Consider the following 25,384-nt stretch of genomic DNA (forward strand, 5'->3'; position numbering starts at 1 on the left):
TCTCAGACAAAGTATTCACTCTTGTCTTTCTGAAGCGCTGCTTGATGAGGCCGAAGCACCAGTCGGGGGCAAACTCGGTGTGGCCTGTGATCAGGAAGTGAAGGTCCAGGCTGTGGTGGAGCTTGTGCATGCTCCGCCAGGCACAATACCAGAGCACAAACTTGTTCTTTTTTTGGCCACTGCAGTTATCACAATTCAGGTCCACACATGTTTCCCCAACTCCGTAGTTGGTGAAGAACTGGTGCATGTAGTTGATGACTGCGCTGCTGCCTTTGCTGGATGACATGCCTTGATCAATCAAGTAGTTGACTTGTTGTGGTATTCCTTCACAGCAGACACCAAACAAGCCACACTTGCAATGAGTTTGACACCCCTGGTGTATTGCATTGGGGGCAATGGAATAGGCAGAGTATGAAGTGCTGCTGGATGTTTAGATGACATTCATCCTAAAAAGATATGGCTAGTAAAGACCCTACTTATAAGTACTTCCAACCTCACTTTTATCAGGGTGCACAGGGCGCACTCCCTCCTTACCATCAAGCTGTTCCTCCTCCGGCATCCCCTGCTGGTGGTTCATCACATGGTCCTCCTCATGGTCTTTATGCCCATCACAGTTATTTTTCTTTATTGTAAACCAGTCTTAAAAATATTTTTTATACCATATTTTTAATTGTTTTCATAAATATTTCTCATTGTTTTCATACATTTCTTGTTGGCTTTGCTTATAAGCACAATACAAATAAATGGTCATTGATTAATTGTAATATATTTTGAAATCGACATTGCAATGTTTTGAAATGTGAGCTTTTATTTTGAAGGTTTCCTCAGAAAAAACAGGGAAGTCTCCGCACACTTCTAAGTCAGATGCAAAATTATTTGAATAGTACCTGAGCTTAAAAGGCTCAGCTACTATTCATTTGCATCTGCACCGTGAACGCCTGCAAGTACGGTTCGCTTCCTGCTTCCTCGTATTTCGGCCGGATCATGTATATGTTAGCTTGTGGCGTTGTATTTTTCCCGGGACTGTTCTTCATATCCAGGAAAGTGCTTGAATCAGTTTTCAAAAATTGGAATGATGCAGATGTGTTTGTGGTCAGCGAAAGGTAGGCTTTATTGTGTGACAATTTCTGTATACATAACCTACCAGTTCTTGTCATTGAATGACTTAACTAGTAACTGACACTAGGTATTTCAGTGAGCAGATTTCTAGATCTATCGAAACAACTCCGGAGAAAAATCTATCAGAACTGAATCGCAACCTGTATTTACAGGAGACATTGAATATGCCGATTCCCCTTTAAAACCAAGAGCATTTTAACTTGCCATTAACCCGTTTTTCAACATTAATAATGTCAAAATACGATCGGTACTTAACAAAGAATGGAGTTTCACTGAGCGACAGATGGACTTCCAAAAAGGGTCTAAATAAAAACGTACATGCAACTGAAAAAAATGCTTTATCTGAAAATAATTTATTGCCGTATTAGTAATGGAATTAAAATACACTAAATGAAGCCTATCTAGAAATATACAATCACTAACGTACCCTATATTGTCTACATAACCCTTTAACTGGCACACCAATAAATTAATATAAAAAATGTGTTTGCTATTTTAAATGTAATATTAGAACCAATGAAAAAACAATTGTGCGCACTTTCATAGCCTCATCTCATCTATTCCATCTCTTCCCAAGGTTGATGTCCTCTATCCATGCCACTCTGGCTACTATTGTTGGGTTCATAATTGCTACTGCCTCCAATGATGTGATGTCTGACAGGTAAGAATTCATGTTTAAATTATTTCATTTTAAACAGCAATCCTCATGTGTAGGGATTGCGTAATCTCATCTCCTCTGAGTGGGAATTTAACCAGTGAAATCTTTGTTACAACAAGAGTTTTGGGGGCAGAGGCCGTAGTACACTGATAGATAAAAGACTGGCATGTACAAGAGCCCGTCGCCAGAGTCCTCTCTCGAGACTAAATTGAGCACAACTTCCCCCCCCCCCCCCACCCACCCCAATTTAACACTGTGGTCTCATTATCTGCAGGGTTTGGCTGTGTTTTATTTCCTTCGTAACTGAAACTGTTCCTCAATTATTCATAGTAAAACAGGTTTTGAAAGAGCTTAAGGTCTCCGCAAATATAAATTAAACGTTTATGCTATTCATCTATGGCAAAGATATGTGTTTCCCCTATCGTCTGTAGTTCGTTACTGTCTAGCTAGCTAGGTCTTCAGCCAGCATGGAACCAAAAGGGAGCGGGGAAGGTCGTTCAAAACTCAGAAGCAGTTGTCAAGTCAACACAGCTGTCAGTGCTGCTGTGAACCGCCTCACAAGAGAAATGGAAGATGTATAGCAAAATAAAAAAACGAATTGGTACAATGTCAGTGTTTGAGTTGCTTTGTGTATCACCAAATTTGCTTGACGATTTTACTGCAACTGCATTCAAGTTGCTTGACATGGGCGTTTCAAAGAACTGTCACTCAACGTCGGGCTCATGAATATAAGCTTCTCGCCCACTCAGCCTGTCTTTTCAAACTTCCTGGTAGTTAGCCATGAGAGGAGACTTCCCCCCCCCTTCTCATTTTTAGCATTTCTATCCAAAACAAATTATGGGTGATTTTTATTTTAGTCACTCAAAATGTTGGTTTACATGGGAATCAGAATGACTGTTTGGGACCTTTTTTTAAATGTTTAATTCCAGGTCATGTGACATGATTAACCAAAACATGGCCTATTTAGATTTTACTCGACCCTCCAGTTTCTTTGGGTGTAGGAGGAGGATTCAGTGATAAAGGATAAGGCCACATTTCTATTTGTTTCACTGGTTAAATAGTCAGTTTTAAAACACAATCCAGTGTAAGTGCTTACTTTCATCATGATCCTAATGTACCGGTATGTCACCATCTTCTGTAGGCACAGACTGACCAATGAATTTGTGTGGTTTGGCGCTCCTTACATGGCCTTTGATCTCTACGCCATGTATCTGAGTAACTACCACAGTCAAAAGGTCAAAGGGCACGAGGCGTACAGGGCGCACTCCCTCCTTACCATCAAGCTGTTCCTCCTCCGGCATCCCCTGCTGGTGGTTCATCACATGGTCCTCCTCATGGTCTTTATGCCCATCACTCTGGTGAGGAAGGAGCACAATTACTGTACAGTAACTTTAGGTCTGATGTGTTACATCGGCAGTTGAAATTTGTGACTAGTCCAGTTTGTTGAGAATCGGCCGTGTCATCCTCAAAAGCTGGCTGTGCTCAATGAGTTCGTTTTTAATATTCATATCATGCCGTTTATTTTTCTCCCCCAGTTCCTCAGGACCGGTCTAGGTGGAGACTTCTTCATTGGCTGTTTCTTCATGGCAGAATTCAGCACTCCGTTTGTCTCATTAGGAAAGGTTCTGATCCAGGTAAGGCCACTCCCAGATAAACACCGTTTTTGAGTTGCGCTGTAGGAAGACTGAGCATAGTATGAATTGTACTATAACTCGGTGTACAATCATTAAACAATCCATATATTTCTCTGTAGTTGGGAATAGAGGACTCATGGCTTCACAGAGTCAACGGTGTGATGGTTCTGCTGAGTTTCTTCACCTGCCGTATCCTGCTCTTCCCCTACATGTACTGGGTGTATGGTCAGCAGTACACCATTCCCTTCCACAAAGTGCCTTTCCATCTACAGCTCCACTGCAACTTAGCCAACCTATCCATACTGGCACCTCAGATCTACTGGTTTGTGCTGCTGTGTCGCAAGGCCTATCGCCTCTACCTGCGTCAGACTGGGTCAATGGGTCAACCTGCTCACAAAGATGGCTCAAAGACAGATTAGAGGTGCCATCTAATTCTGTGGTTAGCAACATGTCAATTATGCTTCCTTTGCCCTCTCGTCTTCAATGCCATGAGTTATTTCAATCCTTGCCTGAAGGAATGGTCTGTGGAATTTAGGACATGCAACTGCCTATGAATACAAAATGACTGGTATTTATTAAAATTCTCAGGGGTCAGACATACTGTTATACTATATAGCTTGTGCAAGAAATATTTAGTGATTTTTGAATAATTGTTTTCTACCTGAAAGAGTGACATCATGACTAATCAGGATAACATCTAATCCCAAAATTATTTTTTTATAGTTAACAAAAATAATTATGTGAAATGTTGCACTAGACAATAGATTTGACACACAAATGAAATAGGTGAAGCACTGACAGGCCAAGCTTTTTGGTCAAGTTGTAACCCTGTTGTGTCCTAGTGTGGATGATCAAAGTTTGTTTTGATTAATAAACCATTCAAAATACATGCAATTTGTCAGTTTTATTCAAAAGTAGATTTTTGGGTCAGAACATTTTATTTGAGGCTGGGAACAATAAACCCTCATTCAAGCGCTGTCTTAAATGTGCATCAACCTGTTGACGACAGCTGAGCAATTTTCTGATGCAACACAGTCTTCATCTCGGCGCTGTCCAGGTTGTCTGTGATGGTGGTGAAGAAGTGGCGAGTGTTCTCGGTCTCCAGGTGGGAGCTGCTGCTGGGGTGTGCGGCCAACACTGCCTCGTAGTGGGTCAGGATCTCCAGTGCACACAGGAACAGGGACTCGCACTGACCGCCAGGCATCATCACCTGAACGTGCTGCACATGGCAGAAGAGCTGGCTCAGTACAAATAGCACCTCCTGGCTGGCGGTGGTGGTAGCTGCCCTCTCTTCTTTTGGGTCTTTGTTGGAGGAAGACTGTGACAGCTTTCCCCTCAGGGAGTCTATGACCTCTCTCATGGCGCTGGCGTACAGCCGCCCCACGTGGGCCCAGCCCTGGCCAGGCAGCCAGTCTTTGCAGCTGGAGCCACAGAGCAGCTGGAGGACACGCAGCAGTAGCACGGACAGACGCAGCTCGCAGGAGAAGGCCCGCAGGTCCAGCAGGGGGAGAAAGTCCACGTACTCCAGAGAGTAAGGCACGTGGAGCCGGCCTGAGCGGAGCAGCTCTCGCATGGCTCTCAGCAGCCTGCCCCACTCGGCGATGGTGCACCAGGGTAGGGTCTGCGTCACGGCCACCAGCAAGCCTTTGCTGAACATGTTGACGTCGTCAGGCCGGTGCTGGTCCAGAGCCAGAGAGGTCAGCATGGTGTCCTGAACCTCGTCAGAGACGGCGCAGCACTCCATCCACGCCAGCAGCCCTGTGCCCTGCCCATACTGGGACAACTTTAGGCCAGACCACTCCTGCTCCGGCAGCTCGCACACAGCCAACAGTGAGGATGGCACCTCGTTTTTGAAGTGATCACCCCACACTACCTTCAGGTGGAAGCGAACAGTCCAGTCCAGGGCCTCCACTTTATTGTAGAGCCAGAAGAGGGCTCTGGACCAGGTGTTAGGGGCTGAGGCCACCTCCCGTCCCACCACCTTGCCCAATGCAGTCAGCACAGTGACGAGCAGCACCTTTGACTCCATTGATAAGTGACGCGGTGCGCCCTCTGCAGGAAGCTCCCAGCACCTGCAGCTCTCGTTCAGAAGCTGGCAGAGGACGCAGAGGAGGGGGAACGGGGAGCAGTTCATGACCCAGTGTGGAGATGCATCCTGGAAATCCAGAGAAAATGCAGAGTGGAGCAAACGCAGGCACAGCTCCAGGCTGCAGGTGCTAGAGCCAGAGGGGGAGAGGTGAGGCAGGACGAAGGCACACACAACCTCTTCAGGGTGCAGGAAACTCTGTCCGCTCTCGGAAATGCTCGGCTGCATCAGTGCAACCAGGAAATGCAGGAACTGGTCCTCCTCCTTAGCCGAGGACAGTTTAGTCATGGCAGTATCTTGAAGACAGCTGCACAGTAAGCTCCCCGCAGAGCTGCCTGTCCCCTCTGTGCAACCGGGGGCACCGCCCCTCAGCCCTGAGAGCTGCTGGAGTATCTTGGAGAGGAGGCTGTGGGCCCCATGGTTCACCACCGCTAGATGGCAGCACCGACGCAAGGTGGCCTCTGGGTTCTGAAAGGCCACGCGGGCTATGGCGGCCACGGCCAAGTTGAGGTTGTTCTGCGCCACTCCACCCTGGATGATGCAGTTGAACGCCATGTTGAGCTCCTCACTAAAACCCTCCGTCACAGCCTGGGGCAGAGAGCCCTGGAGACCCTTCATGGAGCAGGTTAGCATTTCCGCTAATGTTGTGTTTTTCTCAGCTAAGGGGAGCTCTGCGAAAATGTTCACAATAATGTCCTTCAGCTTTCTGAAGTGCTCTACTTCTAAAGTATCTATTTGGCACTTTGCAATGAGAGTGGAGACTAATTTCATGACAATGTCCTTTTGCTGGAATGCGTTTTTGTTTCTCTCCAGACAGCTGATCCACTCCTCCACACTCAGGGACCAGCTCAGTTCAGTGGCAAATAGCATAGTGAAATCTTGGAAGCCTTCCAAGCGGTGGTTAATGATGGCTACGACAATGTGGGCCATTTCCCCAGCGTTGCTCTCTGTGTCGGGGAAGGACAGTGTGCCGAACAAGCCTCTAAAAGTTCTTTGCACATTGTTCAGTGTCTGGCGCTCACCCTCATCCATGGTCTCAGACATGGAAAGTTCCTCTAGGGACTCGAGCACTCTGGCCAGACAGCTTTTCAGACAGAGTGCCAAGACACTGGGGTCACCGCTGTCGGTCATCTCCAGCAGCCCTCTCTTCTCCCAGGCTTGAGTGAGCTGTGAGACAGTCTGCAGGGCTTGCATTAGTGTCATTCCACAGGGTTTAAACTGGGAGGGTGTGTGGGCTACCTTCAGGTCACTGTGGGCCTCGCTTATCACCTGGACCAGGTCAAACTTCTCTATCCCAGCATGCCTCTTTCTGACAGTCACCGTACTGGTCAGGCTCTGAAGTTGCACCTCAGCTGGGAGGATGATAGCTTGGTCTATCAGATGTGAGGTGTACAGGGAGTTGAAGCAGTTGGATAGGGCATGGTAGCAAAGGTCAGAGGTGCTCAGATGCTCTTTCATCTCCTCCAGAGCATGAAAAAGAATGGACAGCACATCAGTGGTGGATGGTGGTGATGTTGGGGTATCTGGGTTTGACTTGAATCTTTTGGCAGCATGAGGTGAGAGGCCAGTGGTGTTGGTGAGGCGGGTCCACTGGCTAGTAAAGACCTTATCTAGGTCGTCCTCTTGTCTTCCCCCCCTGCCCTTCCACAGCTCCCACCACACCTCCAGCAGGACGCAGACGTCCTCCTCAGTGCTGTTACGGGTGATGTGTTGAACTAGCTTCTCTAGCTCAGAACTCAGGTGGGACGACGGCAGACACAAAAGCAGCTGGGCATAGATCTGAGAGAAGCCTTTCAACTTGACCAGCTCAAACATCACTGTTCGGCTAATGTCAGGTAGACTGTTCTGCAGGGAGAAGAATGGATTCTCCCTCCAGCCGATTTCCATGTCCTCTTCGCTCTCCCGCCCCAGTAATTTGCTCCATAAGACGCAGATGATTTTCTTCTTCCAGCGGACACTGCTCAGACAGCTACCTCGCTCCTGCCCACAGATTTCTCTGACAGCCTGTAGAATTGGGTGGCCAACCTTACTCCAGTCCTCCTTCTGTAGGGCACTGAGTGAAGCTGGCTGGCACAATCTGTTGGCCAACAGAAAGCCTCCCTGGAGAACGGCAGTCTTCTCACAGCTCAGCCAGGAATCTGAAAGCACAAGCAGAACAGTTAGAACGTATGAACACCGGAGTAGACTAGAGAGTTGTTAGTTCAGTACAAAAACCAGGTTCCCAGGGCCAAATCCATTTGAGTTCAGGCACTTTTTGACAGATCCTCTTTGATAATTTTTTTACTTTGCATACATGTGTCCCCATGGAAGAAGTTGTCAGAAAGTTACTTTTTGTAACTGAATTCCAAAATATTCCAGAGATAAAAGGTGTTCAAAGTTACCCATTTTGCATACCGTACCATGAGACATCCATGTCTTCATCACTGGAAACGATAAACGGTTGAGTTTGATATCATTTAAAAAGCTTAAATAGGGTTGCAAGCTTCAGTTGAGACATGCTTTTGAATACAGGGTGGGTGTCATTTCAATCTCACAAATATAATTCATAGAACGGACCTATCCTTCAGACCACTGCAATTTAGCTGCTACGCCATTGAAATTTGAACTTGTAATTACTATCACGAAGAGAGATGCCTAGTCAGTTGTACAAGTGAATGCCTTCTGCATTTAACCCAACCCCTCTGAATCAGAGGTGCGGGGGGCTGCCATAATCGACATCCATGTCTTCTGCGCCCGGGGAACAGCCTTGCTTAGGGGCAGAACAACATTTATCTTGTCAGCTCGGGGATTTGATCCCGCAACCTTTCCGTTACTGGCCAAACGCTCTAACCACTAGGTTACCTGCCGATCCACCCACATTCAAATGTCAACTGATAGGGGTGAAATTACAGGTGTAGCACCTTTGTGGATGCTAGGTGATTTGCAACAGCACTTGGTTGCATTCAAAACAAATTTCCTCCACCGCATCCCATTTCCCCGTAATATGGCGGAGAATTGCATTTGAGCCTTTTACTTTCAGTTTTGGTCCACCAGCTTCAAACAGCTGTAAAGACATTTTTTTGCTATTAAAAATAATACACAGCGATTTAGATGGTACACTGATTCCCTACACTATTCAGTGCTTGTTTTCTGAAACTGAGCTAAACAGTGTAGAATTTTAGAAATCATGAAATGACAGTGATTTCTACATTGACCACTTAACACAGCTAAAGTCAAAATAGCTTTCCCATTTTGAAATCAGATGCCATTCAGGCAGGAGAAACCAATAAGCAAATATCATAGCCAATCCCAACACTGGAGGGTAAGTAATACTGTGAAACACACCATTCCACTATTACTGCAGATATATTTTGGACATTTCCTGAAATTACAACACATACATTCTTAATAAAAATCCTGTGTACAACCTTGAAATGATCATGTCTATTCTATTATCTATATTTCTATGATTTCGATAGGTTTCCTTTGGAAGATGAGTAGAATTTAAAACAGATATTCCCATTCTAAATCAACATTCTATGTGTGGACTTCCAACCTTCTTTGTGGTACAATTTGTAAGTTGAAATGTCAACTTATTAGTACATTTATCAGCCAAAACATGACACACACCCTGTATTCAAGAGCATGTTGTGTCTTAACCGATGGCAGTCACAAGACAACCTCAGATGATGTAAAATAGGGTGTAAGCTACAACATGTGAATATGACAAATGAAAGTTAAAACCTGTTGGGGCTAGGGGGCAGTATTTGCACGGCCGGATAAAAAACGTACCCGATTTCATCTGGTTACTACTCCTGCCCAGTAACTAGAATATGCATATAATTAGTAGATTTGGATAGAAAACACCCTAAAGTTTCTAAAACTGTTTGAATGGTGTCTGTGAGTATAACAGAACTCATATGGCAGGCCAAAACCTGAGAAGATTCCATGCAGGAAGTGGAAATCTGATTTGTGGAATCACCTTCAACACTTTGCCTATGAAACACACCGTGAGTTAGGGTTCATTTAGCACTTCCTAAGGCTTCAACTAGATGTCAACAGTCTTTACAAAGTGGTTTGAGTCTTCTCCGGTAAAAACTGACCGAACGAGAGGCCTGGAAAGTTGGTCATAGGGGAAGGGCCATTACTACTATGACGTGGGCGCCCGTGGGTACCCTCTCGTTCCGAAACGTTTAGTAAGACAATGCGCGCCTCGTACATTATGAGTAGCCTTCGGAACGCGCTAACAAGAAGGAGCTATTGGGACATAAATTATTAACTTTTCGAACAAAACTACATTTGTTGTGGACCTGGGATTCCTGGAAGTGCCTTCTGATGAAGATAATCAAAGGTAAGGGAATATTTCCAATGGTATATTTGATTTTAGATGGTTCCAAGATGGCGCTAACCTGTATCGCCTAGCCTATTTTTCTGAGCATAGCACCTCGTTTATTGCAAAGTGTGATTTCCCAGTAAAGTTATTTTTAAATCTGGCAATGCGGTTGCATTCACGAGATGCTAATCTATAATTCTTCAAATGACAATATTACATTTTAACAATGTTTTCGAATAGTAATTTTGTAAATTGTAGCGCTGATCCACCGGAAGCATTTGAGGGAAAATATTTTCTGAACGTCACACGCCGATGTAAAATGCTGTTTTTATATATAAATATGAACTTTATCGAACAAATGCATGTATTGTGTAACATGATGTCCTAGGAGTGTCATCTGATGAAGATTGTCAAAGGTTAGTGCTGCATTTAGCTGTGTTTTGGGTATTTGTGATGCATGCTAGTTGCTTTGAAAATGGCAGTGTGATTATTTTTGGCAGGGTACTCTCCTAACATAATCTAATGTTTTGCTTTTGCTGTAAAGCCTTTTTGAAATCGGACAACGTGGTTCGATTCAGGAGAGGTGTATCTATAAAATGGTGTAAAATAGTCATATGTTTGAGAAATTGAAGTTATAGCATTTATGAGGTATTTGTATTTCGCGCGACGCGATTCCACTGGCTGTTGACTAGGGTGGGACGCAAACGTTCCAGGTTCCCAGACAGGTTAACACGTTTTTTGATAGTTGATGTTTAAGGTTAAAATGGCAGTTATTAAAGAAATATTTAAGTAATTACACAATAGTTTGACAACCCTGTTTGTAAACTTTTAAGTGATATCAATATCAACAGTCCCCCCCCACCCCACCCCCAGTGATGAAGATATACAGTGCATTCAGAAAGTATTCAGACCCCTTGACTTTACACATTTTGTTAAGTTACAGCCTTATTGTAAAATTGATTTAAAAAAAATAATAATAATCATCACTCTACACACAATACCCCATAATGCCAAAGCGAAGAACAGGTTTAGACATTTTTGTAACTATGTTAAAATTAAACAGAAATACCTTATTTACATAAGTATTCAGACCCTTTACTATGAGACTAGAAATTGAGCTCAGGTGCATCCTGTTTCCATTGATCATCCTTGAGATGTTTCTACAACTTGGAGTCCACCTGTGGTAAATTCAATTGATTGGACATGATTTGGAAAAGGCACACACCTGTCTATATAAGGTCCCACAGTAAACAGAGCATATCAGAGCAACAACCAAGCCATGAGGTCGAAGGAATGGTCTGTAGAGCGCCGAGACAGGATTGTGTCGAGGCACAGATCTGGTGGAAGGGTACAAAAACGTTTCTGCAACATTGAAGGTTCCTAAGAACACCGTGGCCTCCATTCTTAAATGGAACCACAAAGACTCTTCCTAGAGCTGGCCGCCTGGCTAAACTGAGCAATTGGGTGAGAAGGGAGGTGACCAAGAACCTGATGGTCACTCTGAACAAGCTCTAGAGTTTCTCTGGAGATTAGAGAACCTTCCAGAAGGACAACCATCTCTGCAGCACTCCACCAATCAGGCCTTTATGTTAGAGTGGCCAGACGGAGTCACTCAGTAAAAGGCACATGACAGCCCGCTTGGAGTTTGTCAAAAGGCACCTAAAGCACTCTCAGACCATGAGAAAAAAGATTCTCTGGTCTGAAGAAACCAAGATTGAACTCTTTGGCCTGAAAGCCAAGCGTCTGAAGCATGGTGGTGGCAGCATCATGCTGTGGTGATGTTTTTCAGCAGCAGGGACTGGGAGACTAGTTAGTATCGAGGGAAAGATGAACATTGCAAAGTATAGAGGGAGCCTTGATGATAACCTGCTAGAGCGCACAAAACCTCAGACTGGGGCGACAGTTCACCTTCCATAGGACAACGACCCTAAGCACACAGCCAAGACAATGCGGGAGTGAACCCGATCGAACATCTCTGGAGAGACCTGAAAATAGCTGTGCAGTGACGCTCCCCATCCAACCTGACAGAGCTTGAGAGGATCTGCAAAAAAGAATGTGAGTAACTCCCCAAATACACGCATGCCAAGCTTACAGCGTCATACCCCAGAAGACTTGCTGCCAAAGGTGCTTCAAAGTACTGAGTAAGGGTCTGAATAGTTATGTAAGTGATTTCAGTTTTCTATTATAATTTGCAAAAGTGTCTAAACATGTTTTTGCTTCATTATGGGGTATTGTGTGTAGATTGAACAATGTAATCAATTTTATTACTGCCTGTAACGTAACAATGTGGATAAAGTCAAGTGATATGAATGCACTGTATGGTATGCAAAGTAAGTCAACTTTGAGCACATTTCTAAAATGTTGCCATTCAGATCAAGTCACTGAGCACTTCTACAATGGGAAAATGACATGTTTTGTTCAAATCAAAAGGGGTGCTGTCAAAGTTAGACTTGAAATAGATGTACCCCAACGCACAGCTCTACATAGTTCACACCTGACCGTAAATAATGTGTATTGTCAGCTAGCTAGTTCAGCAAATAATGCAAACATGTTATAGCTATAAGCAAATGCATTGCTACCTTGATTCATTGTGTTTGGGTGAGGCGCAGTTCAGTCTTCAAACGTGCATCCTTTCATCCACGCTGGCCCCATTCCACGCCGAGCCAACTACAACGAAGAGTACGTGTACATTTTTGTTCAATGCATTATTCTACTAATTGTAATACAATTAAACAAGTTAATACTTTAACTAGATACTTACTTTCCAAGGCGATATTACAAGAAACCAATGAAAGAAACGTGTTTTCTGATCACTCAAAACAACTCTTACGTCCGCATCACGGTCACGTGGGCGGGATTTTATTTTGTTGAAGAGCTGGAAAATGTAGTTTAATTTTACAGCGCCACTCATGGTATGGATGTATAGGGGGGTTGTTGAGTTGCAGTAGCATGTTTTGGTTTTAATATTGTTTTGCCTAGTAATTTTTAACACTTTCTTCCTCATTCACATATCTGATTTATTAGTTTACTATTACAAGCCATTGTAAAAATCAAATGTTAACGCGTCTTACCGACAGCTGCACGAGCAGGTTCTGTTTTATTCACGTGCATCGAGTTGTGTGAAATGAAAGTGAAAGTTCTTCGAGTTGAATGGCACAGGGAACGATAGTTCCAGGAGACCGTTTTGTAACATGAGTTTAAACGTCAATATTCTTCTCTGTTTATTTCTCTGTGGAGGTAGTCTATTTTATGACCTCTTTTTGCTGTCATATTTGTTTAATCTGATGGTTTCAGGCATGTTGTGCTCGTTCAGAGTTATGTTTGTTAGCCTATAATTATAGATTTTTAAAAGTGAAGTTACATTTAAACTCTCATGGTGATTATTCTACTTATTCCGCGATTTGACAGAGGTACCAGGAATCCAGTCTTTCGAACAGGTGCCTTGGCTGCCCTGTCAGCTGGTGGATGAAAGTGTAACGTTCAATGATGAGGGACATGCTGAAACCGAGTACCAACACAGAGACGCTGGGCTGCAGTTTGGCCATCCAGGGGACAGTGCTTTGAACCCTAATACTATCACCTTCCTTGTTACAGGTGAATGAGAGAAACAGCTAAACAAATGTCAGATTTGGTTATGTGTTCTTTATTGGTTAATGTTTGTTTTCAACACTGAGGTGCTCTTCAAACCGTGTGTTCAGGCTCTAAGGTGGACATGAGGAAGTACATTGAAGGAGTAGTGGAGCACCAGCTGCAGTGTGAGATCCGCAGGTACAGCACAGAGAGCCCCCAGATGCGTTGGCCAGGTTTAGGAGCCCAGGAGCATGACATCTGGTTCACCTGCACCATACGGCACACCGACGGCGTATTCATCATCACCAGCTTCCTCAGACACACCCCTGCAACGCCCACACCTGGCCAGGCACACTACCTCAACTGGGCCGCCATCGCAGACAGAGCGGCGCTAACCACTTCAAGTAATGCAGACATTTCATTCTGTCTATTTGTTATGCAGTTATACATGTCAAACTCATTCTACGGAGGGCCGAGTCTGGGTTTTATCTCCACCCTTGTACTTGATTGATTAAGGTCACCAATTAGCAGTGGTGTAAAAATACCACAAAAAATGTCTTAAGTAGTACTTTCAAGTATCTACTTTACTGTTTATATTTTTGACTACTTTTACTTCACTACATTTCTTATGAAAATATTGTACTTTTTACGCCATACATTTTCCTTGACACCCAAAAGTACTGAATGCTTATCAGGACAGGAAAATAGTCAAATTCACGCACTTATCAACAGAACATCCCTACTGCCTCTGATCTGGCGGACTCACTAAACACACATGCCTCGTTTGTAAATTATGTCTGAATGTTGGAGTCTGCCTGTGGCTTTCCGTAAATAAAATAAAAAATGGTGCCATCTGGTTTGCTTAATATAAGGAATTCGAAATGATTTATACTTTTGATACTTAAGTATATTTTAAACCAAATATTTTTAGACTTTACCCAAGTAGAATTTACTGGGTGACTTTTACTTGAGTCATTTTATATTAAGGTATCATTACTTTTACTCAAGAATGACAGTTGGGTACTTTTCCACCACTGCTAATTAGTAAGGAACTCCCCTCCCCGAGTTGTCTAGATCTTAATTGAAAGGAAAAAACAAAAACCTGCAGATACTCGGCCATCCGTGGATGAGTTTGACACCCCTGCAGTAGATGTAGGCTGTACTCTAGTCCAGTGCTTCCCAATCCTGGTGCAGATTTGATTTCTGGTCCTAGCCTAAAGACACCGGATTCTAGTTGATTTAACTGTGTTAGTGCTAGGGCAAATATCTACACACCTTGGGAAGCACTGCTCTATTCTGTAACATACAGTACCAGTCAAAAGTTTGGACACCTACTCATTCAAGGGTTTTTCTTTTGACTATTTTCTCCATTATAGAATAATAGTGACGACATCAAAACGCATATGGAATCCGGTGTTAAACAAAAAAAAGTGTTAAACAAATATTTTAGATTCTTCAATGTAGTGTTGGCTTCTGAGAATAGGATATACGTATTCATGTCACTGAGGGAGAGCAGGTAATGTATAACGTTTACATTATGTCAGGATATGTTATTGTTAGCCATCAGGGATCCTCTGGGAGGAGAAGAGACACAGTCTGGTACCAGTCAACATGACAGCCATGAGTTGGAGGAGTGAGCACTTTGGGGCAGAGGTCATGTCAGATGAAGTGAGGAAGAACAGATATAACTGAAGGTTTTGTCTAGCAACAGAGATGCATTGGCTGTTTAGATGTGTAGGTGGAGACTCGGCATAGGAGAAAGGGTTAAATACTAGTGCTGGTGTGAATGTTTTTGTCGATTCAGCTGTTCGATCCTTTGGGAAGAATAAGCTTGGTTTGTGGTGGCAGCATCATGATTATTCTACTTATTGACGGAGTGGTGTCTCCAGCAACAGAATCCAGTTTTCGTGCAATATGTGCCGCCTCGTAATAGGCTCGATTATTGAATGCTTAAATTGATTTGTATAATCGCTCTCAGTGTCCGTCGAGTTCTTACTCTAATAATCAGAACCTAACGGTAGCCACCCTTTGCCTTGACAGCTTTGCACACTCTTGGCATTCTCTCATCCAGCTTCATGAGGTAGTTACCTGGAATGCTTTTCCAACAGTCTTGAAGGAGTTCCCACACGCTGAGCACTTGTTGGAGGCTTTTCCTTCACTCTGCGGTCTAACTCATCCCAAACCAACTGAATTGGATTGAGGTCGGGTGATTGTGGAGGCCAGGTCATCTGATGCAGCACTCCATCACTCTCCTTGGTCAAATAGCTCTTACACAGCCTGGAGGTGTGTTTTGGGTCATTTGTCCTGTTCAATAACAAATGATAGTCCCGCTAAGCCCAAACCAGATGGGATGGTGTCTCACTGCAGAATGCTGTGATAGGCACACTTAACCAGCATGACTTGAATTCAAAATAAATCACTGACACTGTCACCAGCAGAGCACCATCACACCTTCTCCTGTGGTGGATGAATTAGTTGGGTAACATAGATAATTAAGATGTTTTATTAGTATAATATGCTTATGTGAGATACTTGTCATTAGAAAGTGTCCTTTGGATTCTGGTGTCTTTCAGTTGCATGTTTCCCTTAGCTGGGGTTCAGACACTTGGGGCCCAGAGAGGGGAGAGGTCAGACTTGTTTTTTACATGTCTCTGTTGCTGTGCAGAATATCAGCAAGAGAGGACAGAATGAAATATTGTCTTCATATGTGAATGTCTCTTTACCTATTCTTAAACCATGTGAAGGGATGGCGTGATTAATAGGGAACCAATAATTTGTCTCCACAATGTCTGTGCGCAGGTCACTCCCCTCAGTGAGCTTGTCCAGGAGTGGGAACAAGATGTGTCTTACTGAGGATGGGCCACTATGAGATAGCACTGACAGAGGAGATTAATTATGTATTTTGATAAGAACGCCTAAAAAGCATTCCAGAGGACATGAGCGAATGGGTTCTGTTCAATACCGTACCAGGGAGGGATGGTTCTAGGGAGACCAGACACCGGTCTATATAATGAACTTTGTTGATATAGCAGTTGCTGTCTGTTGTGGTTTATAGATATCTTTTCATACAAAACTTAACCAGGCTAGCTCCTGTATACCACCCCTACCTTGTCACAACACAACTAATTGGCTCGAACGCATGAAGAAGGAAAGAAATTCCACATTTAACTCTTAACAAGGCACACCTGTTAAGTGAAATGCTTTCCAGGTGACTACCTCATGAGGCTGGTTGAGGAAATGTCAAGTGTGCAAAACTGTCATCAAGGCAAAGGGTGGCTACTTTGAAGACTCTCCAATATAAAATATACACTTTTTTGGTTACTACGTGGTTCCATATGTTATTTCATAGTTTTGATGTCTTTACTGTTATTCTACAATGTAGGAAACAGTAAAAATAAAGACACCTACTAATTGAAGGATATCTGAACATTTGACTGGTACTGTATGTCAGTTATTCCTTTTATACGCTTGTTTATTTCATTTAGGCATTTGTATGTATGAGTACAGTTTTTATGTAAATTGTCCAATACTTCTCTCTCCTGAAAGTCTGAGTCACATACTGTACCGTATGTCTATGTCACACGCATCAGAGTAAGACCCTAGCTATAATCTCATTCTAAATTCCTTCCTCTGCACCCCCTTCCTGTCTTGCCTTGGCTGTGACCTGTGTGTAGCTGTGATGCTAGTCCTCACCCGCTCTCCCTCTGTGCGGGTGGGTCTAGTGAAGCAACAGAGCCTGCATTGTCAGTTTGATGTGGACCACAAGGCAGCTGACCTGACAGTGGAATGGCGTTTCCAGCGACGCGGCGAACGCACCACGCTCTTCAGCCACTCCAGCCGCTCGGGCCAGACAGAGGGGAGCGGGGTGCCGCTTAATGCCATTGGTAGGGGCGACGCATCCCTGACGCTCCCCCTCACCAAGCAGAGCAGCGAGGGGACGTATGTCTGCCATGTCTCAGTGCCTCCGCTGTTTGGTAGCCATGACATCACTCTGCAGATCATGGGTAAGGTGGAGGGGTTATGGGTCACGGGACTTGATGCAGACACATTTCATTGTTGACGCTTTGCTTCATCATTTGCTCATTGAAAGAATAAGCAAATTACTTTTATTATCACTACCTGATATGGTATACACTTATGAATTTGTACATCTCTGACATGATAGCCATACTAATATAACCAATCAAAGGTGTCATGGACTGCCATTTTTATCACCTTGTATATACCGCCAACATCCTCATTGTAATGCCAGTTATTTCTGACATCGTCCCTCAGAGTCGCCTCGCGTGTCCTTGAACGTGGACTCTACCATCTCCCTGGTGGACAGGGGGGAGCAGAAGGTGGTGTGTGAGGCAGAGGGCTACTACCCCCTGGACGTGGAGATGGAGTGGTTCAGGGAGCCCAGTGGTGGAGGCCTCCTACCAGAGAAGCTGGACACTGTCCTGTACTCCAGCCACCGCCACCACCAGGATGGGACCTACTCTCTGTCGGCCTTCTTCCTGCTCCACGCTTCCCTGCACGACTCGGGCTCCAAGTACTTCTGCAGGGTGTCTCACAGCTCCCAGCGCATGCCCATCCGCAAGAGCTTCACCCTCAACGTCACAGGTTAGGTGGTTTAGGAACTTATCATGGAGTTTTAAACCTTATAACCCTTGACTGAAAACCATTCTGATTACATGCAGTATGCGTTCATACACATTTCTGCAGATTTCCAGAAGCATGTTTTATACATTTTATTTACCACTGAGTATACCAAACATTAAGAACACCTTCCTAATGGGCGACCCCCTCCCCTCCCCCCTTTCCCACAGTTGTCAAGTTGCCTGGATGTCCTTTGGGTGGTGGACCATTTTATATACGGGAAACTGTTGAGCGTGAAAAACCCAGCAGCGTTGCAATTCTTGACACAAACCGGTGCACCTACTACCATACCATGTTCAAAGGCACTTAAATATTTTGTCTTTCCCATTCACCCTCTGAATGGTAAACATACACAAGCCATGTGTCAATTGTCTCAGGGCTTAAAAATCCTTCTTTAGCCTGTCTCCTCCCCTTCATTTACACTGATTTTGAAGTGGATTTAACAAGTGACATCAATAAGGGATCATAGCTTTCACCTGGTCAGTCAATGTCATGGAAAGAGCAGGTGTTCTTAATGTTTCGTAAACTCAATGTATATAGTCTTTACAGGATATTATTCCAAATGTATTTCATTGTATGCAGTACCAATTCATGGCCACTAGATGGCAGCCCCAGTACATACAGTATGTACTGTAGTATGCTATGAGAGGAGAACATGCTACAGAAACTGCATTGACTGACACTTTGGGTGTCATGTTTTATCAGAGTATGACAGTTGGAACGCTGCACTGTGGTTCTTCTCTGGCTTTGGATTCATCTTGGTCATGGTGGCCACTTTGTTTGTGATGCTACCCCGCCTGAGCTCAGGTGAGTGTCTAGTTCACCACAGAATCTGTCCTTTACCTTTAGTCACTGCCAGGTTGAGCTTGTTAATGATGTCACCCAATTGAGATATTGCTAATTATAGTTTGCTTTCTAGGACAACCTTTGAACTTTGAATGTTTTTCTTTTACAGCAAGAAAAGCAAATCAGGTGGGTACATCTTCATACCTAAGGCGTGTGTTTCAAGTTTTATTAGTAGTATATACGGGATACGCATGGTATACATCATCCAACTAAATGCTTACTTGCAGATTCCTTCTCTACAATGCAACAACAATAAGAAAAGATAAGCATACGAACAAAGTAAATGGCATTAGAATAGAATAAACATTTTACCTTAAGTATAATACAGGAAGGCAAAATATACAGTGCATTCGGAAAGTATTCAGACCCCTTTACTTTTTTCACATTGTTACATTAAAGCCTTATTCTAAACTTAAGTAGTTTTTTGCCCCTCAATCTACACACAATACCTCTTAATGACAAATCAAAAACAGGTTTAGAAATTTTTGCAAATTCATAAAAATAAAACAATTACGGAAATATCATATTTACATAAGTATTCAGACAATTTACTTAGTACTTTGAAGCACCTTTAGCAATGATTACAGCCTCGAGTCTTCTTGGGTATGACACTACAAGCTTGGCACACCTGTATTTGGAGAGTTTCTCCCGTTCTTCTCTGCAGATTGTCTCAAGCTCTGTCATGTAGGATGGGGAGCGTTGCTGCACAGCTATTTTCAGGTCTCTCCAGAGATGTTTGTTCGGGGGACATTCAGAGACTTGTCCCAAAGCCACTCCTGCGTTGTCTTGTCTGTGTGCTTAGGGTCGTTGTCCCGTTGGAAGGTGAACCTTTGCCCTAGTTTGAGGTCCTAACCTGCTCAAGAGCGCTTTTCATCAAGGATCTCTCTGTACTTTGCACTATCTTTGCCTCGATCCTGACTTGTCTCCCAGTCACTGCTGCTGAAAACCATCCACACAGCATGATGCTGCCACCACCATGCCTCACCGTAGGGATGGTGCCAGGTTTCCTCCAGACGAGACACTTGACATTCAGGCCAAAGAGTTCAATCTTGGATTCATCAGACCAGAGAATCTTGTTTCTCATGGTCAGTCCTTAGGTGCCTTTTGGCAATCTCCAAGCGGGCTGTCATGTGCCTTTTTACTGAGGAGTGGCTTCCTTCTGGCCATTCTACCATAAAGGCCTGATTGGTGGAGTGCTGCAGAGATGGTTTTCCCATCTCCAGAGGAACTCTGGAGCTCTGTCAGAGACCATCGGGATCTTTGTCACCTCCCTGACCAAGGCCCTTCTCCCCTGATTGCTGAGTTTGGCTGGGCAGCCAGCTCTAGGAAGGGTCTTGGTAGTTCCAAACTTCTTCCATTTAAGAATGATGGAGGCCACTGTGTTCTTGGACCTTCAATGCTGAATCTTTTTTTGGTACCCTTTTCCCAGATCTGTGTCTCGACACAGTCCTGTCTCGGAGCTCTACGGACAATTCCTTCGATCTCATGGCTTGTTTTTTACTCTGACATGCACAGTCAACTGTGGGACCTTATATAGACAGGTGTGTGCCTTTCCAAATCGTGTCCAATCATTTGAATTTACCACAGGAGGACTCCAAGTTGTAGAAACATCTCAAGGATGATCAATGAAACTGGATGCACCTGAGCTCAATTTTGAGTCTCTTGGCAAAGGGTCAGAATACTTATGTACATTTCTGGGGTTAAGAAAAATTGATCAATGTAAAACCTGTTTTTGCTTTGGTGTTATTGTGTGTAGATTGCTGAGGAATTTGTTTTTATTTTATACGTTACAGCCTTATTTAAAAAAAAAATAAATAAATAAATAAATGTAAAAATGTGGTTAAAGTCAAGGGGTGTATACTTTCCCAAGGCACTGTATAGTCCAATATTTACACATATACTGGAGAAGGTGGGATGGGGGCAGTGTATTAAGAGTTTGGTGGCAGCAGTTGTGTGTGTGTGTGGCAGCAAGAATGTAGGGTTATCACGATACCAGCATTGCGATACTGAGGTATCATGCCAAGGAAACAAAACATGAAGGGGCCTACATTTCCTGAGGGAAAGCAGTCCTAATGTTGGAAACAAGCAGCCTTATGTTGTCACCCAGAATCACGATTGTTTTCCAAGCTATAGGACACAATATTTGACATACTGTATGTTTTTATTAAAGGACCAAAGTGTTTAGTCTGCTTTGTTTTCCTTTTTGAAAATCAGGTATCGTAGTATACTGGTATCTTGACAACCCTACATGACTGTATATGTGTGGGTGTGCATGAGTTTGTGAGAGACTTCCCTGCTCATTGCGTGTGTGTACTGTATCTCTCCTGTTCAGCGCAAGCCCTACTGAGAGAACAATCCAGAGTGGTCCTTCTCTTCATCTCTGGACTTCTCTATCAAGTGTGTTTTTTTTGTTGTTTTTTTTCCCCTGATTCCCCTATTATAAAAGTACACGTAATACAAATATAGAGACTGTCCCACAAGGTCATAGTACTGTTCTATGATAATACCACTTTAAGATTGTCTAAGGTAGCTTAATTTTGCTATAAAAATACTTGACATGGAATTATTTTATTTTATAAAAATGCATGATAATGTTTGATATGAAAAATATGCACTAGGAAATTGATTTGTTTGAAGTAGTTTAAATTGAAAAGCAAGGACCCTGATGAGATTGTGAATATAATTTTGTTTTTTCATTTGTATTTAACAATTGCTGTTTACTGTTTTCGCTCTAGAGATTTCTACTAAGTTAAGCAGGTCAGAGAGTGATGTCAAATCCAATTGAGCTTTATTTATACAGCACATTTCAGACATGGAATGCAACGCAATGTGCTTCACAGGAAAAAAAATTAAAACTGAAATATTTACTACACAACAAGCGTAAGAGGATAAAAACCGAAAGAATAACAAAGCTGAATGACTAAAGCACCCTAAGGAAAAGCATAGCTAAAAAGGTGTATTTTACGATCTTTTTTAAATATGTCCACAGTTTTGGCCCCCCTCAGGTTCTCTGGCAGGCTATTCTAGAGGCTGGTGGCATAACTAAACACTACCTCTCCATGTGTCACGTCCTGACCATAGAAAGCTGTTATTTTCTATGGTAGAGTAGGTCAGGGCGTGACAGGGTTTTTCTAGTTTAGATTGTCTGTTCTAGTTTTTGTATTTCTATGTTGGGCTTTTTTTTGGGATGATCTCCAATTAGAGGCAGCTGGTCATCGTGGGCTCTAATTGGAGATCATACTTAAGTAGTTTTTCCCACCTGGGTTTGTGGGAGATTGTTTTTGTTCTTTAGTTTATTTGTGTCTCTTGCATAGTTTCACAGTTCAATAAAATATGTGGAACGATGCACACGCTGAACTTTGGTCCGCTCCTTCCGACAAATGACGTGACACCATGTGTCTTGGTCCTAGGTTTTGAGAGAGTTCAATAGAAAGCCCCTTCGTAATAACCAGGTTCAGAGTATGGCTGCAGATATGGGTGGGCCCAGTAACATGTTGGATGAAGTCCATAGAGCTCAAAAGATTCATAAATTCTTTGTCAACATGACTATTAAAGTTACCCAACACAATGAATTGATCATAGTTCTCAAGAACACTCGACAATTGTTCAGAGAAATCAGTAAAAAAGTGTGGCAGTGCTTTGGTGGCCTATACAGGGTTATTGCCAGCACTGGTGTCTGCCATTTAAACAGTATAGCATCATGCTCAAAAGACCCAAACTAAATGTCCTTACAGCTGAGAGCATTAATAAAAATAGAGGCCACCCCCCCACACTTTGAGAAGATGTAGTCCGATGCGTTTGACACACTATGGCTTTCAGCAGCAGACAGACAAATCTTTCCAAAGGCTTTGGAGTAATCTTAGTTAAAGTCTTTAGTACCCTACATATGGTGAAATACTGTGCCAAAGCCCTATCTCAGTTTCTACATAGTTAACTTTACCATAAACACTTCACTCTGGAATGGCAACTGTTCCCAAAGGGCACTTGGTACAGTCCCCCCAAGCCACACCTTTGAGCACTAATGTTGGCATGTGTGGAGAAGTGTGACTCTGGAGAGGCTATCATCACAGAGCAGAGCCAGTGTAAAGCTTCGTGCCTGGTGGGTCAGGAGTCAGCTGAGGGCCAGGGCTCCGCTCCGCCACACAGCCCAGCTCAGAGCTCCACCAGTGGCTGTAATGGGATCTGGGGGCTCTAGGATACACCGAGTAGACCCACGGGTAGTTCTAACTGAGCATCTGCTTCCTGTAAACTATGATGATGCACAATCTGGGGTCATACTGCAGTCAGGATTGGTTGTGGTCTAGGTCTATTATAGTCAACTATTGTTGTGGGTTACATATTTAGTCCCTTGGAAGGGCTCCATCGAATATAAACTTGGAAAGTAAAGAGACAGATCTGGAGGGTAACTTCCCTTCAGTAAATGTTCCCGGATATGTTTCGGAGATACTTCATCAAAGGGATTGTAAAAAAAATAAATGTAGGTGTAGCTAGTGTATTTGCAAAAACGATTCATGCCAATTGTTGACAAGCATGCTCCTGTTAAGCAGTGGTGCAAAAAGTACCAAATTGTCATACTAGAGTAAAAGTATAGATACCTTTTTTAATAGAAAGTTACTCAAATAAAAGTGAAAGTCAGCCAGTGAAATACTACTTGAGTATAGAAGTATCTGGTTTTAAATATACGTAAGTATCAAAAGTAAAATGTATGAATAATTTGAAGTTCCTTATATTACAGTTTTTCTCCATTGGTTTGGCTCATTTCTTGAAACAGAAATTACATTCTCAAAACTCTAAGATCATTTGGCAAAACAGTCTTACAGTTCAGCACAACACTATAGCTCACTTGCAAAAGCTCATATCTCTCTTAAAACTGTTCACTCATGCTTCAAAACTAAATTCCTTTCCCATATAAAGAGTCAGTGCCACGAAAATGGCAAAGATCCTTCTCAATTGCGTTGGCTCATTTCTTGAAACAGACCGGACGTTCTCAACACTCTTGGTGCTTTAACAAAAACTACATTTCCTTCTCATTTAAACGGTCAGTGCCCCCAAAATGCTTCGTCCCTTTGGCATTGTGAAAGCACTGCAAGTCAAAATGTTTAGATGTTTTGTCACTATGGCAGAGGACCGTTCAAATATCCCTCATGTCCACCTTTCAGTCTTAGCCCAGTCCTTCATTGACAATGGTTACTGTACTGTTTTTTGTCCAGCTAACAGAATACAATTGTGTATAAAACTGAAAAAAAGAAATAGGATTTTAGGGTAAGAGTAGCCTCCAAGGTTTGACATCACACATTGCACTCATACTGCCAAGGAAATTGTAACCATTATCATTCACACACATAAAGTAACTTCCATACATCAGAGTAAAAAGAAAATGTATACAGCATAATATACTGTAATATAAACACACAAACAAAAAACAATACATTATATGCAGCCTACAGTGCTGTAAATAAAGCTGGAGTTTCACAACTAACAGTTCTTCACTGGTCGCTGTCCTCACCCTCCCTCTCCTGGCCACCATCCTCACCCTCCTGGCCATCCACACGCTGCTGTCTGTCTGGCCACAGATTCTCGTCCACATCACAGCGTATATTCTCCCTTGCGATGCAACGAGGGAAGAAACGGCGTGCATGTCGCAACCATCCCCTACACTGATCTCCTGTAATATCCTCACATGCAGCGTCCATTGCATGGAGCAGGGACCTCTGATCTTGAGCCCGATGCTCATACACTCTCCACCTCCAAGCGGATAAATACTCCTCAATAGGATTGAGGAAAGGAGAGTAAGGTGGTAGGAACACCATGACCATCCTTGGATGAGTAGTGAACCAGGCCCTGATGAGCGGGCCACGGTGGAAATTCACATTGTCCCATACAATGACATATTGTGGTAGGTGAGGCCCTACGAGACCTCTATCATTTTCAGGGATCAAATCAAAATGAAGGCGGTCCAAGAAGATGAGGAGCTTCTGTGTATTGTATGGGCCAAGACTGGGGATGTGAGTGGCTACACCATTCTTAGATATGGCAGCACACATAGTTATATTGCCCCCTCGCAGGCCTGGGACATCCGCCGTGGCCCGGTGGCCAATAATATTACGGCCACGTCTTCGGCCCTTGGCCAGGTTGAAGCCAGCTTCATCCACAAACACGAGGATGTGATGGGTCTCGTTTCCTTCCAATGCCATTATTCTCTACAATAGCGTAAAAAAAGAAAACATCAAATCAGTCATACAGAAGAGCCATACACTACAGTTACAGACAATTACATAGGAATGTTCTATGTTCTCCACAAGTTCAATATACTACTGGCCACTACTCCAGTGGTTCCAAACCTGGGGTACATGTACCCCTATGCAGAGGTACTACAGGGGGTATTTGACAGAAAGGGGAGGGGGGAAATCATCAATGACTAGACTTACTGAAATGTTACAGTAAAACCCACAGTATTAGATAGATTTACATGGGAGGCACTAATTGCAGCTCTTTGACCCCTTTTCTTATTGTATGTT

At 43.4% G+C, this 25,384-nt stretch overlaps 3 protein-coding genes across 4 annotated transcripts; 2 read left to right on the forward strand and 1 right to left on the reverse strand.

Moving 5' to 3' along the window:
• The first annotated feature begins 835 nt into the window (after window positions 1–835).
• LOC106612669 (TLC domain-containing protein 3A) lies at window positions 836–4,300 on the forward strand. Its single transcript, XM_014214069.2, has 5 exons — window positions 836–1,103; window positions 1,697–1,780; window positions 2,919–3,135; window positions 3,313–3,411; window positions 3,531–4,300. Exons 1-5 carry the CDS (start codon window positions 985–987, stop codon window positions 3,828–3,830), a joined length of 819 nt encoding a protein of 272 aa, XP_014069544.1. The 5' UTR covers window positions 836–984; the 3' UTR covers window positions 3,831–4,300.
• Window positions 4,297–12,814, reverse strand: LOC106612668 (gem-associated protein 4). The gene is made up of 3 exons (XM_014214068.2): window positions 12,571–12,814; window positions 12,389–12,476; window positions 4,297–7,635 (listed from the first exon to the last, which is right to left on the reverse strand). The coding sequence occupies exons 2-3, from the start codon at window positions 12,396–12,398 to the stop codon at window positions 4,403–4,405; spliced, it is 3,243 nt and encodes a 1,080-aa protein (XP_014069543.2). The 5' UTR covers window positions 12,399–12,476; window positions 12,571–12,814; the 3' UTR covers window positions 4,297–4,402.
• LOC106612666 (tapasin-related protein) lies at window positions 12,760–21,568 on the forward strand. Of its 2 annotated transcripts, none has more exons than XM_014214065.2 (8): window positions 12,760–13,046; window positions 13,218–13,403; window positions 13,508–13,783; window positions 17,054–17,383; window positions 17,655–17,984; window positions 18,726–18,827; window positions 18,976–18,992; window positions 21,199–21,568. In XM_014214065.2, exons 1-8 carry the CDS (start codon window positions 13,001–13,003, stop codon window positions 21,211–21,213), a joined length of 1,302 nt encoding a protein of 433 aa, XP_014069540.1. In that variant the 5' UTR covers window positions 12,760–13,000; the 3' UTR covers window positions 21,214–21,568. The 2 variants fall into 2 exon arrangements, with proteins under 2 accessions (XP_014069540.1, XP_045580369.1); XM_045724413.1 differs by having other exon boundaries at window positions 17,102–17,383.
• The last annotated feature ends 3,816 nt before the right edge of the window (window positions 21,569–25,384 follow it).

This window comes from Salmo salar, chromosome ssa09 (assembly GCF_905237065.1).
Source record: "Salmo salar chromosome ssa09, Ssal_v3.1, whole genome shotgun sequence".
NCBI lineage: Eukaryota > Metazoa > Chordata > Actinopteri > Salmoniformes > Salmonidae > Salmo > Salmo salar.

Excerpts from the sequence above, each read along its gene's own strand:
- LOC106612669 (XM_014214069.2), top strand. The coding sequence starts at position 985 with ATGTATATGTTAGCTTGTGGCGTTGTATTTTTCCCGGGACTGTTCTTC. Across the intron at positions 3,136-3,312 it reads TCTTTATGCCCATCACTCTG|TTCCTCAGGACCGGTCTAGG; the intron begins GTGAGGAAGGAG and ends TTTCTCCCCCAG. Across the intron at positions 3,412-3,530 it reads TAGGAAAGGTTCTGATCCAG|TTGGGAATAGAGGACTCATG; the intron begins GTAAGGCCACTC and ends ATTTCTCTGTAG.
- LOC106612666 (XM_014214065.2), top strand. The coding sequence starts at position 13,001 with ATGAGTTTAAACGTCAATATTCTTCTCTGTTTATTTCTCTGTGGAG. Across the intron at positions 13,784-17,053 it reads AGCGGCGCTAACCACTTCAA|CTGTGATGCTAGTCCTCACC; the intron begins GTAATGCAGACA and ends ACCTGTGTGTAG. Across the intron at positions 17,384-17,654 it reads CATCACTCTGCAGATCATGG|AGTCGCCTCGCGTGTCCTTG; the intron begins GTAAGGTGGAGG and ends ATCGTCCCTCAG.